At 45.2% G+C, this 16,582-nt stretch overlaps 1 protein-coding gene across 1 annotated transcript in view; it reads right to left on the bottom strand.

Annotated features, from left to right (window-relative positions):
* Window positions 1–16,582, bottom strand: part of LOC103359285 (RNA binding protein fox-1 homolog 2-like) — a 55,065-nt gene that overhangs the window by 13,926 nt on the left and 24,557 nt on the right. Inside the window, exons 3-7 of the mRNA XM_008284543.1 lie at window positions 14,689–14,892; window positions 12,898–13,071; window positions 12,400–12,453; window positions 12,140–12,232; window positions 566–653 (exon numbers count right to left, since the gene is read on the bottom strand). Of these exons, the coding sequence (XP_008282765.1) occupies window positions 566–653; window positions 12,140–12,232; window positions 12,400–12,453; window positions 12,898–13,071; window positions 14,689–14,892 (613 nt within the window). The remainder of the gene's footprint in view (window positions 1–565; window positions 654–12,139; window positions 12,233–12,399; window positions 12,454–12,897; window positions 13,072–14,688; window positions 14,893–16,582) is intronic.

Raw genomic sequence — 16,582 nt, 5'->3', positions numbered from 1 at the left:
GATGCAGCGGTCGTGGGTTCGACTCCCACTCACGACCCTTTGCTGCAGGTCTCCCATTCTTCTCCCCCCTTTTCCTGTCTATCTCTGCTGCTCTAAATAAAGGCAAAAGCTCAACACTGTCCTATTTAGATGCTTAAATTAGGTTTGAACCAGTAGGAACGACACGTCGCCTTAAACTGGAGTAATGATCGGTCAGAATGACGTCTCAACCTGGAGTCAAGCTGTAATTGCAGAATAACGAGTAAGCGAAAAAAATATCTGTAGTAACGTCAGTGGCAGTTTCAAACGGCAGATATATGGCAGCTATTAGCGCCGTGTCAGGGCGGCCGAAGTTCTAGTAAATTTCACCCACAGGTCTCCGATTTCACTTCATTTTCTAACGATCCAGGAGGCTGCGAACACAAAGGCATGAATCAAGCTTCACAGAGGTGCAAAAAAAGAAAAAAGGAAGCTAAATGTAAAGAGTGTGTGCGCGGCCTCGCTGTGTACCGGCGCTGTTTGGATCATTAGGCGAGCCGGTGTTCATGTGTGTGTGTGTGTGTGTGTGTGTCGTTGTGGTTGTTACCGTAGGGCAGCGTGCTGAGAGCCTCTCCATTAGGGTAGGGGCTGACCATTTTCTTGTTAGTCATCACCCTGGCGGTGGCGTTATTCACCTGGGGGACGGAGGAGCGCACGGTCAAGGCACAGACACAACAACAGCTCCACACAGGAAGTAGCTCACAGGCTCAAATGTAGTTTACTGAATCAAGGCCGAGGCTCATGTACGCTCTGCTATTTTTATTATTTTTTAAATTTCAATCGACGTGCCTGCTGCTACGCTGTCGTGATCGCCTCCAGTTTTGTTTTGTTTTGCTTTTTTTTTCCCTTGAAAATGACATTTTCTGAGTTCAATTACTGCGTCTGGGTCATTAAAAGTGAGTTATGGCTCATTTTGTCAACATCTAATTTGCATTTTTTTCCCCCCGATCGTTCTGTCCTACATAATTAGTACATGACATTGTTTTTATTATCAAAATGCACACGTCAGAGCCTCACCTGCCGGCCCGCCGTCACCGTGCACGTGAATATGTTCTGTGCATGTTAAACATCGTGCACGCTCGTAACATACAGCATCATTTAAAGCTACCAGCGACGTGGCTGCTTTTAGTGGCGTCTGTGTTCATGTGTGTGTAGAAGTGTGTTAGGGGGGGTTTTAGTCGTCATGCAGTAAAAAGCAAGTCGAGCTTTGGGGATTCACTGACGGGTGGCTACGCTGCTGATGTGCATACAAAATAAAAAAAAAAAGGAAACTGAGCTGTATTTCTTTTAGCATGCACAGGGAAATGCTTTTATTTTTTTTAGGTGTGTGTGTGCATGTTCAGTGCATGCTCGCTGACATTTCAGACTAATGCTCGGGCCTTTCCATCCAAGATGGCTGATAATCTCCTCTCTGAGCTTCAAAGGCTCCCACTCCGGTCCCTTGATCTATCCTCATCTTCCTTTGATGGGCTTTAAAAGAAGGAGATTGTAGCTCCCTGTAATAACCCGCACTGTCCGAGTGTGATGTCGGAGTTGCACATTTCACCGTGTGGCGAGCTGAAGATTAACGACCTTTTGGCGAGACGAGCAGAGAGTGTGTGTGTGTGCATGTGTGCGACGGCGGAGGAGAGAGGCTGAGGAATGGGAGTGCTTGTGTTCGCGCTGCACTCCCATTTAGAAGACCATTAAGGCCTCCGCCGCCTTCCGTATTGCCTCTCGCGGTGAGTCATGTTCTTTATCTGCAGAGCTTCATTCAGATGGAAATGAGGTTTACCTCATTTTTCCCTCATTGCAAATGACAAGGTCAGCGGCATGTGATTCAATTAGCCTAGCCTGGCTAGCTATCTGACACAAGTGTCCACGGGTGTCTGAGTGGGAACGCTCTGAATGTAAATCAAGTTAATGAATCTAATTAATTTCAGCTTTTTTGTAACACAGTCAGATTTAGTCCAGAATATAAACTAGTACCAGTGAACCCTCTCAACCTGAAAACCTGCCGGCAGGTTTGAAGACAGGCTTCTTTTATTGTTGTGTGTGAAGACATAAAGAATGACTGGATTATTAAATCTCCTACAGTCCATGAAGTACTCATCTATATAGACTCATATATATACGTGTTTAATTTTATTCTACAAGCCCCATTTTAAAAATCAGCCAAAAATAAATACAGTCGTGACTCGTTAATCCGACACTAAATGTAAAACCTTCTTTTATGTCGGATTGTCAAGACGGAGGTCCAGATACAAGGAGGGCTTGATGCTGGAAGGATCATTAGTTGTTCATTATTGTTCATAGTTGTTATAATAACTAGTGTATTGTTAGAACACTACGCATCGCTGGATTTCAGCCTAACTGACCGGTGCGCTTGTGCACGGACCCGTCACTTGACATCAAAGGTAAATAAATCTGTGGGATCGTTCAGTCAGATAATACGCCGTTATCATGTCGGAGTCAGAATCCAAGGCTGTCGGTATGTTAAGGCTGTTTTTATGGGTTCCGTTCGTTTTTCCTAAAAACCTGTCGGATAGCAAGATGTCTGTGAAGACCCTCAGTCCTCCAGGTCGTGGTTATTCTCGTAGATTAATCATAACAACTGGACCTGCTTGAGTTCCTTGAAGACGTTTCATCCAAGAGGCTTCATCAGGTCTGACTGACTAGTTGGGAGTTCCAGATACTGATATTCTTAAGGAGTCATTAACACCTGAGTTTCAATTTGGGGTTTGTTGCTCCTTCACCCTCATTATGTGGGTCCCCCGACACAACGGGGTTCGTTAGGGTCTTTTGTGGCTAGGCTTTGTTCCGAGCCACGTCTTCGTCTTCAAGCAAGTCCAGTTGCTACAATTCATCTACCAGAATTGGACAGCAAGGTTTTCGGATTGTTAAGTGTCGGATTATCGAGTCACGACTGCTGTTTGTTTGGACCGGATTCTGCGATCCTTGGCAGAACCAAGGAGCTGTGAGTGACTGGCTCTCACAAGAGTTCTGGGACTTTCTGGCTGAGCTGCAGGCTGTGTTTACACTGTGCTGTGCAGACGGCCAACAGGTACGGAAACAGATTAGAAGTGTTGTGTTTAGACTCAACGTAGATTCTCAGATATTGATATTAATAACACAGGAGGGCAGATGGACAAATGTGGTGCACGTTAAATTCTAGGTTTCATCACTGTTTGAACAAGAAATCTAACTTTTGTTGTTCTTTTAAAAATCATTTATAGCTTATTGCATAGAATCCATTTTTGAGTTCTCTCTGCTTCTAGGCGGGGTTGTGCCGTTTCCATAGAGATGCAGGACTTTATATTAAAGTGCAATATTAGGAAACAGTGAGTCAAAATGCTACAGGAGCCCATTGCGGTTTTAGAGGGTTTAACCTGTGTTAATGGGGGGTCTGTGTAGATGCAGTCAGACGTCGTGTCATGCGCAATTAATGAAACTGGGTCAATGGTTGACAGGAGCACATGCAAATCAACAGAGACCAATATGGAAGGCAAATCTCAGTGTCGACGGTTAATTAAACATCCATCCTTTCTCATCCCACTTTTGCCCCTCCCAGTCCGGCCTGGACGGCGTAAAACCCAAACAAAACGAAGTCACATTTCCATATGAAACCAAACTTGTGGGGTTTACATACCTAAAAAAAGAAATATCGAAATAAAACACAAAGAAGAGGGAGAGAAAGAGGGGGTGCAAAAACATTTCTTCGACTAAATTAATAATCATATAAACACAGAAATTACACACAGCCAAATATGGGCGCATCACATGACCAAGAGTGAGTAACAAACTGAAAAAAGAAAAAAAAAAGGAAGTAAAAAAATTCAGCCAATCAGCAAGCGTCGGATGCAGCATAGAGACCAATCAAAACGATCGCAGCACTCCCACGTCAAACACATACGAGACAAACATGGGACAGGTAAGTTAAGAGGAAGGGATGCAGGTGAGAAGTAAAGAGACAGAGCCAGTCCATTTACAAAAAAAAAAAAAAGACAACAGGAGAACATAAAGATGGAGTGAAGAGAAAGAGAAAAAGAGGGGAAGAAAGTTTTACATGAGCAACACAAAAAATTAAATTAAAAAAACAATTACTGTTTAAACAGAACATATATACCAAGGTGCATCATTCAAATAAAGCAATTAGATTTGGTGACCATTCTCCTGAAAAATCTCATTATATGTGGTGGGTTGAGAAACAGAGCACCAAAGGATGGAGGGAACAGAAAGAAAGAGAGCGAGAGAGAGGTAGAGAGAGGTAGAGGAAGAGAGAGGAGAGAGAGGAGAGAGAGAGAGAGAGAGAGAGCAATCCTCATTCCCAAAAAAGGAGAAATAAAATAAACATGAGACACTATGCCAGGCATTAAAACTGTGTCACAAACTGAGACCAGTACACTACGACTACGACTACAGACTACTAATACACAGACAGTCCACTACAAGAAAACCAAACCAAAGGAGAAAAATAACAAACAAACAAACAAACAAAAAAAAGGCAGCATAATAAGAGACCCAAAAAAACAGCAAGGTAAACCCCATATCGGTTTAGAGATGCATATGGTTACACAACACGGGCTGATTTGGTGAGTGACCAGACGGCGGTTGCACCAGCTGTTCATTCAAACTAGATCTAATGTTTACTGCTTTAAAAAGGATTGCACCACTCAGGCTACTTCTCACATGGAGAGGCTTTATTATTATTATTACCGTAATGTCCGGACTATAGGGCGCTACTTTTTCCACACGCTTTGAATGCTGCAGCTTTAACAACGATGCGGCTAATTTATGGATTTTTACGAATTTGCCTTGAGACCAAAGTGACATTGCGAGCGAGAGCTGTTCAGGAATCAGATGAAGATGGCGATCAATGACTTTTCCTGCTAGGCTACTGTATTTTATTTATTTTTTTAATCAGCCGTGTTACAGGCACTCTTCAGAAAAAGGCATTTACGGTACGTATTTAATTAAAAGATCAGCCTATATATGTACAAAACTTGTTTTCTTTTTAACGTTAGTGGGTGCGGCTTATATTCAGGTGCTCTCATAGTCCGGAAATTACGGTATTATTAAATAGCTATACCACGTCACTGCTAGGTGTTGTGAGAAGCATTACATTACTTTTATACAAGCTGCTTAGGGTGTAAAGAATACAGAATTAAAAATAAACCTCTTTTAGATGTACTGTTAATCTGACAGCAGCGTCACGTTCGAACGAACACCCTGATAACTTTATCGCAATCTTCTTCGGTTGGACCTTGGAACACTTCTCAAGATACGTACAACAGACGTACAGTACATTGAGTTGTTTGCATTGATTTAAGGAGGGCTTTGGCCACATTTCAGCACCAACGTTGGAGAGCAAGCGACACAGTTTTAGTGTCAAAATCACAAAATAACGCTGCTCTACAATTTCACATTTCTTACAAACGGAAATGCACATACAAAAAAGCATGTACGGTACAGATTTAATTAAAATTTAAAAACATCTTGCTGTGTAAATATCTCATGTCACAACGTGGACGCCTGCAGCTTATAGACAAGTGTGGCCTGTATATGTACACATTGTTTTTCTTTTTAAAGTTAATGGGTATTTATATATTCAGGTGCCTCAATAGTCCGAACATTACAGTAATCAGACAGCAGCTGGACGTATGTGAGCATCTCCATCAAGTTCTAACTGTGTGCTTTCCTTCACCTCACACAGGTGAGCTTCCACACACAGGTTATCAGCTGCAGTTATGTCCTGAATTCCCCCCTATGGGGATCAATAAAGTATTATCTTATCTTATCTCATCGGGTACGCAGCGGTCGACCTCAGGTTGAGTCCTGAGCGACACCCCTAGTCAGGTATTAGGACGGGTTGATAAGCTGCTATCAGTTTAGTGCATTATGTGTAGAATATCACTTTATGTCCACATCTCACGTGGATGATAAACTTTGTGTAGAGTAGGTCTGATAAAGCCGCGTGGAGTATTAATAAAGCAGCAATGTCACATATCCCACGTCTGAAAAGGGCTGATTTATACTGACTGGCAGCATTAGAGATGTTTCCAAGCAATCAATAGCTTTAGATTAAAGTTTTAATGGTGCAACCTAATGTTTTATAAAGTCTGAACATGGCTTCATGAAAAACTGGTGCAACCCACTACAGACCTGGAGCAGCACAGCTTCAAAATGTTGAAAATTTAGGTTTACATCAATCCAAAAGAAATAAAAAAATAAAATCATATCAATAGTTCTGGTTTGTTTCTTCATGACAAGGCAAAGCAGCAGCTACACTGCATTGTTTAAAGTCTTTGTAATGGCGTCTTTAACATGACGTGCTGCCTGTTTTCCCTTCTGCTCTATGAACTCCTCCCCTAAACGTCTTCTAATGCACATCGTGTCCAATTGGCAAAAGATTTGACAAGTGTAAACTATGCCAAAAAAAAGCAGGCAGGTCAGTGAAACAAATCAAAAAAATAAAATAAAATGAAATAATTCCAAACCAGAGCAGCCTTATTTGCCCCCGCAGCTTTGCAGGCTCTGCATTCACTCAAAGCAATCATAGGCAGCAACAGGGAGCAAAGCTTCATATCATTTCTGCTGATTTTTTCTTTTTTTTTTCTTTTTCTCTTTATTATTAATCAAGAAGATGAATACTACATACATTAAGTCCAATGAGGAATTAATCAGATGGATTGTAGATAGCCGTGTCATTGCATAGAGGAGGGTGATTACATTCGGTCATTCCCAGTGAGGTGTTAATGACGTGGTGGTGGTGGTGGTGGTGGTGGGGGTGGGAGGAGGGGAAGGGGGACGGGCATGTGGAGGGAATATTACTGCTAAAAAGATCCTGAAGGATGCTGTGTCCGTCTGCCTGGTGTTGTGTGAAGTTACGTAACAGTTTCCCGGAGCGTTACGCTGCACTGCACGGGCCCGTCACGCTAAAATCGTGTATTTAAATATATATAATTATATAGTCGACTGTACATGATACTGTATCATCAAATGCCCAAGTTCAAAGGGTGGGTGGGTAGGTAAGGGGGGATCAGTTCAGTGATAGATGTTTGTACACAACTTACCGTTGCCGTAGAAACAGCGAGTGGTTACCGTGGAGACTGACAACAACACACAGAAGTCGTCAGGGAAACAGAAAAAATATAATAAATAAAGGAACAAATAATCCTAGTAACAAAAGAAACCTAAATGTTGCCCCTCCCTCCCGCCCCACCCCGCCGCCCCGCCCACTCCTTCCTTCCTTGCCCCCCCATGTGGTAAAAAAAAACAAAACCTAACAGCAGCAGCTCAGAACAGAATATGAGAGAAAGAAGAAGAAGAAGAAAGAGGCAGAAAAAAGGAGGAGAGGATGCTAGCTTCTCGATCGACGCTCCGACCGTCTAAGTGAACAGAAGACATGGTAAAGAAGGATGGAGATATGGGGCAACCTTGCCTGAACCCCCTCAATAAACAAAAACAGAAACTAGCCGTAAAAATAACGAACTAACTGGAACACCTCCAAGGAAAATGTAGGAAGAGCAAATTCACACCAGCCTCCATCACAAACAGGTTGGCTGTACCGCTGTCTGGGACTAATCCAAAATAAAAAAAAGTATTTTAGGTTAACTCCTTGTGTGGTAAAGTTAAGCCACAAAGAGGTCGTGGGCGATAATGTCCAGTTTCTACCAGTCACCACAAAAAGAACATACAGAAGGACAGTCAAACAATAAAATAACAAAAAAAGAAATAGATCGATGATGAAAGAAAGGCAGAGATGACAGCAAAAAAAAAGAAGAAAGAAATCAGAGAAACAGCTACAGATTCATTTGAAACTAAATTGAAAATGACACAAACTTGACTGGCGAGAAGAAAAATGAAGGAAGAGAGAGAATGGAGCAGAAGACACACAAAGAAAGATCGAGGGTTGAAAAGGGCGAAGTGCAAACTCTCTTGCCTCCCCGGCCCCGGCCCCGGCCCCGGCCCGCCCTCCGCCCTCCGTCCCCCTTTTCTTTCAACTTCAACTCAAGCAAACTGAATCATTTCTGGGGGCGACTCATGCAGCAACACAGAGTTTCCGCAGCAGAACAGGGACCGGGTCGGATCCAGAACTGTGTGTGTGGTGACGGGGAGGGAGGAGGAGGAGGGAGGAGGAGGGTGTCATCTGTGGAAATGGGACAAGAAGGAGCAGGTAGGCCTTCAGCTCAATCCACAAAAAAATAGATTAAATCAAACCTTGGGAAACAAAAAAAATCCACCAAAAATGTTCATGAAATTTGGGCTGAGGTGAGCTTGAAGGCCGACTGTGTCCCGGCAGCAGCAGCAGCTCTGGTCGGTGTGAATGGTCGGGCATGCAGGAACCACAAGTCCTCCTCATCCCTTATTCACCACACACATCCATGCAGTGATGATGACACTCCTCACTCACCATCCTCCCCACACACACACACACACACACTTTGCATGCAGAGCTGCACCACACACACACACACTCGCAGCTATTCCGTGCTATTGTGTTGAAAGATATCTGACTAAAACTCTGCGCTGCGGAGGAGCCTTCACTTCCCCTTGACGCTCCAGCGACACAGATCGACCACAAACACACCAGCTCGGAGCAGCGAGGGTGGAGGGGGGGGTGGGGTTAGTGGATGGGGGTCTGTAGGGTCCGACGTGGTCTCTCCAGGGCAGGATTTACAGCGTAAGAGGAGGTGAAATAAACCGAGTTCGCAGTGGGTGTCTGTAGTTTGAAATGCAGATTATTGCCAGCATTGAGTTTCCTGTTATACATCACGACTGTTGCTCCAGTTCATCACAGCGGTAATGGGCAGCATACATCTCCACTTTCACTATTGATAAACAGTCAGGAAAACTGCGCCTGGATCTCATTCATGTAGCTCTCAGAAGGAATGAGTCAGTTTCAGGATTGATGACGACGCTCCGTCCAAACAAACATCATCGTATAAACCTTCCCAACAATTTAGCCTCTCTGCTGGAATCCAGACAGTAAGAAGGACCTCATCCAAAAACTGAGGGGATCATTTTCTAAACGAGCTTCAATATAAGAGTGTGTACATATAAATACAGTCGTGACTCGATAACCCGACACTAAATGTAAAACCTTCTTTTATGTCGGATTGTCAAGACGGAGGTCCAGATACAAGGAGGGCTTGATGCTGGAAGGATCATTAGTTGTTCATTGTTGTTCATAGTTGTTATAATAACTAGTAGGGCTGGTCCCAATAGAACTTTCTGGGTTCAATGAATGATGAATATCAGACAAGCTAACTGGATTAACTGAGGAGAGCTCATCTGTTGTATCAGCCTCCCGACCAGAGCCTCATTATTTGGTGTTTAAATTGAACATTTTTTCTATTAAAGCACTACTTCCTGTTATGACCGTTCCTTCACAATAAAGCAGCACATTGTTATTTCTGTAAATTATCTATTTATTACCAAAATTAGTGGTCACATATTAAAGAGGATAATTAATGCACTGCCTTACATATCAACTTAAGTGGTGCTTTGTGGAGATCTGTGCATTGTTTCTAATTCTTTCTACAGCATCAGCCTGAACTCAGTGACCCTCGAGTGCAACAGAGACCACGCGGGGACCCTAGTTCATGTACAGCCAGTAGTTTCAGCGTTAGAGTGAAACATATGTATGAATGGTTCGGCTGTCATTAGCGTCATGAGGCGTCCTACAATAAGACGAGTTAATGACAGGCAGCGTGTTACTGGGTGGTGATGGGTGAGGCCTGCTTTATGTCGGGGCATACAGTCACAGAGACAGCCGTGGGTGGGCAGGTGGGTGGGAATGCACGGGAGTGTGTATGTTGGTGAGTGCAGACTAAGACACACACTGTCACACCTATATATAGGCCTGTAGGACTCTATATATAGAACGGATGGCGATGAGATGGAGTCACAGAGAAGCAGGTAGAGACAAAGTGAACTGTAGTTGGGCCACTTACATGGATACATTGGAAGCGTACAGGAAACTGACTTCTTCAAAGCGCAGAGTTTTATCCCAGACAAAGAGAAGTACAGCAAAACTTTAAGTACAACAAGTTCTCCTTCTGTTCTCATAGGCTGCACGCATGCACGCTAGCCGGCATCAAAACAAACTCCTGACGTCCGACGGCATGCACCAAGAATGGAAGAAAACAAAAAGTACAGCATTCCCAAAATCAGTCCATGGATTCGGCTATTCCGCCTTTTTTTTTTTTTTTTTCCCCAGTAAGACAAACAAGAGCACGAGGCGCTCAGCTGATCACATGCTAACTGAACGAAATCATAACAGTCCCATCACCAGAACTAATCCAACAAAATAGCCATACAGGATTAACATGCAAGAGAAAACACATCCAGCCGTTACTGAGTTCCACGATTCAGATATCGACCATGCACGCCGAGGCTACGCCGGCTCAACCCATGCCAGTGGACAGCGGCAAACTGTAGAGTCACACACAACGACGACGGCAACAACGGTGAAAATACAACAGTGTTAAGCCTTGGGGCCCATATTTCAGAGTTTCTGAATGATAATAAAGACGTCTCTTGACAACAGGGTTCAGCAAACTCTGAAATCATACGACCAGCTGAAGCCGAGAGTTACTGCAGCAAACATCTACATGAAAGGAGAACTGCCACAGAGCATTGCCTCAAATAGAAATGTCCGGCCCTTTTCTCCTTGGCTGGAAGGAATGCGTAAACACAAATCCACGGTTTCGTCCCGCGCCAGTCTTTTGTCACTCCAAGCCCATGCACCATAAACAGACAGGAAGACACACACACACACTGTGCAGACGCCTGCTGCTGGCCCACCATGCAGCCGGTACGTGACTCGCTACGGACCACCACCACCGCTACTGGAGTACAGCATGCACAGTGACTACAACAGCGCCTCGCCGCTCGTTAGAAGTGACTCCACATCATGCAGAACTTGGGAGAAGAAACACAAGAGTCAGGTTAAAAAGCAATGCCGGGGGGGCGGGGGGACGACTACAGGTTGTCGAAACCAAAACTGATGCAGGGGCTCCATCAGTATCCATTCAGCTTGCTGATTGACTGAAGGTGGAGGTGGCGGAGGAGGAGGGAGGGAGTATGGTCGTACCGGTGGATGCAGGCGGCTGCCTTTCATTCTCAACCACCACACTGCAGCAGCGGCAGCAACTGAGAGTAACGGAAATAAAAGGGTCCAGCCTCATCCATCATGCAGGAACTGACTCGCACACACACCCACACACACCACAAGGAAATCACCACAGTAAGCCCATGCACAGATCCTGGCTTACGGTGGCTGAAGTCAAGTGATCTAACACAGATAGCTGGCTGAAACCCCAATTAAAATAAAATTTAAAAAACTGCTTTCAAAAAATCAGCACATGCTTCAGTTAAACAACAACATTAAAAACAAACAACCTCAAAGCACACAGACACAAAAAAACTCAAATGTACAGTTGATTGGAGAAGGACCCAGACTTCCATAAAGTGAACATGCGTCAGTGTCGCTGTGATTCCCAGCATGCTGCTCTTTGCGTCAGGAGCAATAAGCTGTCACAACCACTTAGCCACAGCACCGGGAGAGGGGAACACAAAAGGATTTCTACGCTAGGGAAGAAAATAAGGGCATTTGACAGCAATCTGCCATGCATCATCCTTTCACTGCGTTCCTCTCGTGCCCTCCGGTGCCAGCTAGATATACACAAACATCATTCCAATTGTTGAGAAGTCGTAACATCAGTGTGGCTACGAGTTGTGCGTCAGTGGAAAAAAAACAAAAAGGTGAAGAGGCAATAGGTTAATGTGGAGGGGAGTGGGGGGTGGGGGAGGGGGAAATGCTGCAGAGGAAAAGTACCCAGCATGCCTTATGTAGTGTTCTTGCACCCCCCAATCATTCCCACCAAAAAAAAAACACCAAAACAATAAAGTAGGAAACAAGTCTTTTTTGGATTTCAAATGAAAAACATATTGCAGAGGACCAGGGAGTGGGACACCAGTGGGCTGCATCAGAGCACATCACTACAGGGAGGATGGGAGCTAGCTAGCAGTCAGTGATCAAGCAGAGTTACGATGGGAGTACAGTGAGAAGACAGAAGAGGAGGAGGAGGAGGAGGAAGAAGGCAGAGAGCGAGGGAGTGAGTGAGAGGAAAATTACCTCAATCTTGCGACCTTCCACCAGCGTGCCGTGGAGCTTTTCTCTGGCTTTCTCTGCGTCTGCGCTGTTCTCAAATGTCACAAAGCCAAAACCCTGTGGTACACGGCAGAGGTTAGAGGGGCAGGTTGTGTACGGGGGGTTTGTGGAGAGGTCTGTGAATCCCCCGGACCTCAGGGTGCATTCTGACATTGTTTAGGAGGAGGAGGATCTCCCATTGTGGCATCACGAGGGCTCACAGAAGGAATTAAACGTGCACTTACCTTTGAGCCCCTTTCATTGAAAATAATCTCTACGTCCAGAATCTTCCCGAATTGCTGCGAAGAAAAAAGTCGAGGGGATAAATTAGCAAAAGCACAAACAAATCAGTCGGTAAATGTTGTGACCTCAGTCTTTCAGGATGGCTTTACTGCAAAGTCAAGACGCTGGTGTGAGTTACAGCCACTCAGCACTAGGGGTCGCTGTTACACAGAAGACAACTGCCCACGTTTTAATGTGTTTTCTGCTCCTTCCTTTGCCTTGAACTCTGCTCTGTCCCATTTTTTTTTCCTCCCACTTCGCCACTCTCGCTAACACACTGACACACATAGCCGTTTACCCCCTCGAGCTACCAGAGAACGCCCTGAGTGTCGTTCTTTGACTCCTTTGTGCACCCCGACCCCCGGGGAGCGGGGAGGCAGCCCTCCTGCGAAGGACCCGGCAAGTCTAGACTGATTTATTGATCCCCCCCCCTCCCCAGCAGCACATTCCTAGATTCTTACCCCAAACATCTGCCTGAGGTCGGGGTCCCGGAAGCGGAAGGGGATGTTTGAGACGTGGAGGCGTTTGGGGGTCCCTTTGGCCTCCGCGGAGTCTCCGGCGGAGCCTCCTGCTCCGGTCCCTCCCGTACCGCACTGTACGCCCGCCTCGCCCTGAGACGTCTCCTCCGCCTTCACCTGGGGGAGAAGGAAGGCGAGAGAGGCGGAGCGGAGGTCAGCCAATGGGTGAAAGATCTGCTTTATGTCTTCTACAAGTCTTGATATCATCACATAGAAGAAATAAACACCTAAATAATTAAAAATAGTCACTGAATTCATGTTAAACAGCAACAATACGGTGTACAGTCCTAAACACGCATGCATCCGTCTGCATTTTGCATTTAAACACGTATAGCGGGAATAAAAGCGGCGTGTGCACAGCCAGCGCCCAGCAGATTGAAACAGAAGTGCGTCTGCTCCGTCAGACGAGCATGAGACGGATGACTGAGCAACACCGTTTCATTATTTTCCGTGCAGCCGCGGCGAGCGAGGCCGTATTAAGAGCAGAAACAGCGCGCTCACGTTAAACTTCACCGGTTTTGGCTGCTCGTGTTCTAACATTTGCTAATTAGCGCTAAAGTCTGGCCGAGGCTGACGGTAATGTCGTTGTGTTTAGGGCTAACCCGAAAGCCTTGAAGCTTCAAAGCCTCGCTGGTTGCCATGGTATCGATGTCCAAATCAGGGCTGCGTTTTTATACGCACGACCACAAAACACCCAAATAGGGAAAAAGAAGTCGTAGTTTGTCTCGCTCAAGGACTTTTGGGATACCTTTATATGTCAAGTTAGGACTAAACCAGCAAGTGTCTTGATTTCCAGGCAGAAAAATCTACGAAAAAGAAGAAACTGCAGGCCCAAAACCAGGCGAGACCGTCAGCACCAGGAGCATGCTCGCTGTTTTCTTCAACCTTCACGTGGCTCTGCAGCAGGAATTAACCCCCCAGGGTCCATCACATCGACGGGGACGGCAGCCAAATTTAAAATCACGTACGGTTCTGGATTTTTACAGGCGCCGTCTCAGATGTTGTTGTGTAACGTCAGGTTGCCGATCGTTCTATCTGAGACGCCCTCATTATGTTCTGTAGGGCTTTATTCATAAACATTTTAACGTCATGATGGTGCCGTGTGTGGAAAGTTTATATAGAAATCTGTGCAAAAGTAGCTGCATGAAAAAAACTAAAAATGTGATCCTACAGGAAAATCTTCTACCGTCGTCCTCAGATTTATTCAAACGCTTCCATTAAAGAAAAGCAAAATTCACACTCAAAAAACTAGAAACTGAAAAAAGTAATAATAAATAAAAATTTGCTAAATTACAATTTGGTAAAATAAGGCGTTGCTTTTGAATTTTGGTTGAAAAGAATAATTAAAAAAAATAATGAGAGCACCTGATGGCAGTGATTGGCTCAAAAGGTTGTTCAAGAAAATATTAGTTTACGGGTCCCATCATGCTTGTTTTTTTGTTTTTTTTTGAATTAATAATATTTCTGTTGAACCACAATTCAAAACCAATGTCATGATTTTCATACATTTTTTATTTATTATTACTTTTGTCAATTTTAACTTATTTCAGCGACTTTTCCTTCTTTAATTGGAGAATAAATTAGAGGACGACTGTAAATAAAAACAAGTGTAGGATACATGAAGTTTTATTTAATGCAAAAAAAAATAATCAAAAAGAAAAGGAGAGAAGAATCCTCCATCCTACTCTCTAAACCCCTCTACAACCAGTTTCAAGGCTTCCTCGCTGTGCTTACGTTGTTGTTGCTGCCGGTGGCGGCGGCGGCGGCTCCGTTAGCGCCGGCCCCTACCTCCGCCGTGCCTTGGCCCCCGGCGCCAAACATGGCCCCAGGACCGAAGTCTGCTCCCGGTAGGCCGTTCTGAGGAGGGGGTGGAGGGGGGAAGGCTGAAAAGGGCGGGGCAACCAAACCCTCCTGTCCTCCTGTCGAATCCTGAGAGCCCTGTGGGATTGTAGAGGAGATGGCTTTAACATATATTCTCCTCACTGGCGGCTGCAGTCCTCATGCTGCCAGAGCGAGGGGGTTAAAATCCTGCCTATCACATTTCACTCTCTCTCTCTCTCTTTTCTTTACCGCTCAGTCACTCCCTCATCCCCTCCCTGCTCCTCCCTCCTCCTTCGCTCTACCTCCATATCTCTGACTGGCATGTGTTTTCAGTCAGCCGACCATGAAATATTTACAGCAAACACATCTATTATTAAGAGTCGCAAAATTTGATCCACGCTCGGAGATGCTTCTGGGATGGACGGACATGCAGAGAGATGAATTCTAACCGTGGCGTGTTTACCGCCGCGTCGGCCGGACCGTGTGTTTTCTGGGTTGGTTTTAGAGGCCATCTATATTTCAGATTAAGTGTGTATGAGCCGGGGCTTCATCGCCTCAGGTCTGCTCTGCTACATCTATATCAGCTGCAGGATCATCTACAGATTCTTTATTGCTGTGCTCCTGCTCCAGCGCATACACCTCAACCCACCCATCTGTGTGTGTGTGTGTGTGTGTGTGTGTGTGGTGACTCTGCAATATTGCTCGCTTCAATCATCTCACACACACAAGGGCATTCTGGACTAAGTTTTAAAAGAAGATCCCTTTACAGCAAAGGCAAACAGAGAGAAAAGAGAAAAGGTGGAGGTGGGGGAGGGAGGAAGAGAAAGAAAAGAAGAAGGTAAAATAAAGGCCGGTGGGTTTGGGTCCAGGGCTTCCACACCAGGCAGGGCAAGATGACATCCAGCACCATTAAGCACTGGTCTGGTCCCGCCATGAGCCGTATCTGGGCTGGGTGACGCCTAGAGACACTCTGTCTCCAGACAGCCTTTTTAATTAGACAGAGTAACTAAGATGCCGCAAAGCAAATCGGGCTCTCTCTCTCCCTCTCTCTCCCTCTCCCTTCCTCTAATCCTATAGCCTGGCAGCTCGCTGCTCTTCTGCAGCGACGGCGACCACAGCCAGCTGAGGCTAAAAGGCCCATCTGCAACACAGATAGCTCCTGGAAGCCGAAGCCAACAGATAGAGGAGGCATCGGAGAAGGGCTGCCTAATCCAAAAAACGAGGGGATGGAAAGAAATCTGTGAAAGTTGTCCGCCGCCGCCGCCGCTCTCGGTGTGGTGGAGCCTGAGTGTATATTAGGAAAGAATGTGTGAAAGCTGCTCAGCATCCACTACGGTTTCTGTCACCCGGTGATAAAGAAGGGACCATCGCAAACCTGTCCAAAGACAGATAATACGCCATTAAAATTCATTAGTTAGGCCTGCGCTGACTATGTAATATCAAAGTGTACTTGCCAGGGCCTGTGAGCTCATAAACATGCAGTAGCCTGCATTCAGCCACTACAGGGTGTGTCCTATAGGCATATCCCAACCTCTGAGTCTGACTCACACACACACATTTAAAGTGGCTGGCAGTGGGAGAGCAGAGAGAGAGCACAAGAACAAGAAGGTCAAAGCTCATTACTAGACAGAGGGTATTAGACCTAATCATATTTTGACGGGAGTGCAGACTCCAGTCTTGATGAATGAGCGGCTAACGCAGCTGGAATGATTCATTACCAGAGATGTTATATAATAAACAAAGACGACGTAGCGGTAGTTTATAAAAACCAAAGACACGACTTTGTTCAGTCTGTCTTTGAAAAGCC

This window comes from Stegastes partitus, unplaced genomic scaffold (genome assembly GCF_000690725.1).
Source record: "Stegastes partitus isolate 25-593 unplaced genomic scaffold, Stegastes_partitus-1.0.2 Scaffold363, whole genome shotgun sequence".
NCBI lineage: Eukaryota > Metazoa > Chordata > Actinopteri > Pomacentridae > Stegastes > Stegastes partitus.
The sequence above is the reverse complement of the archived record's forward strand: the minus strand, read 5'-3'. Positions and strand labels throughout refer to the sequence as shown.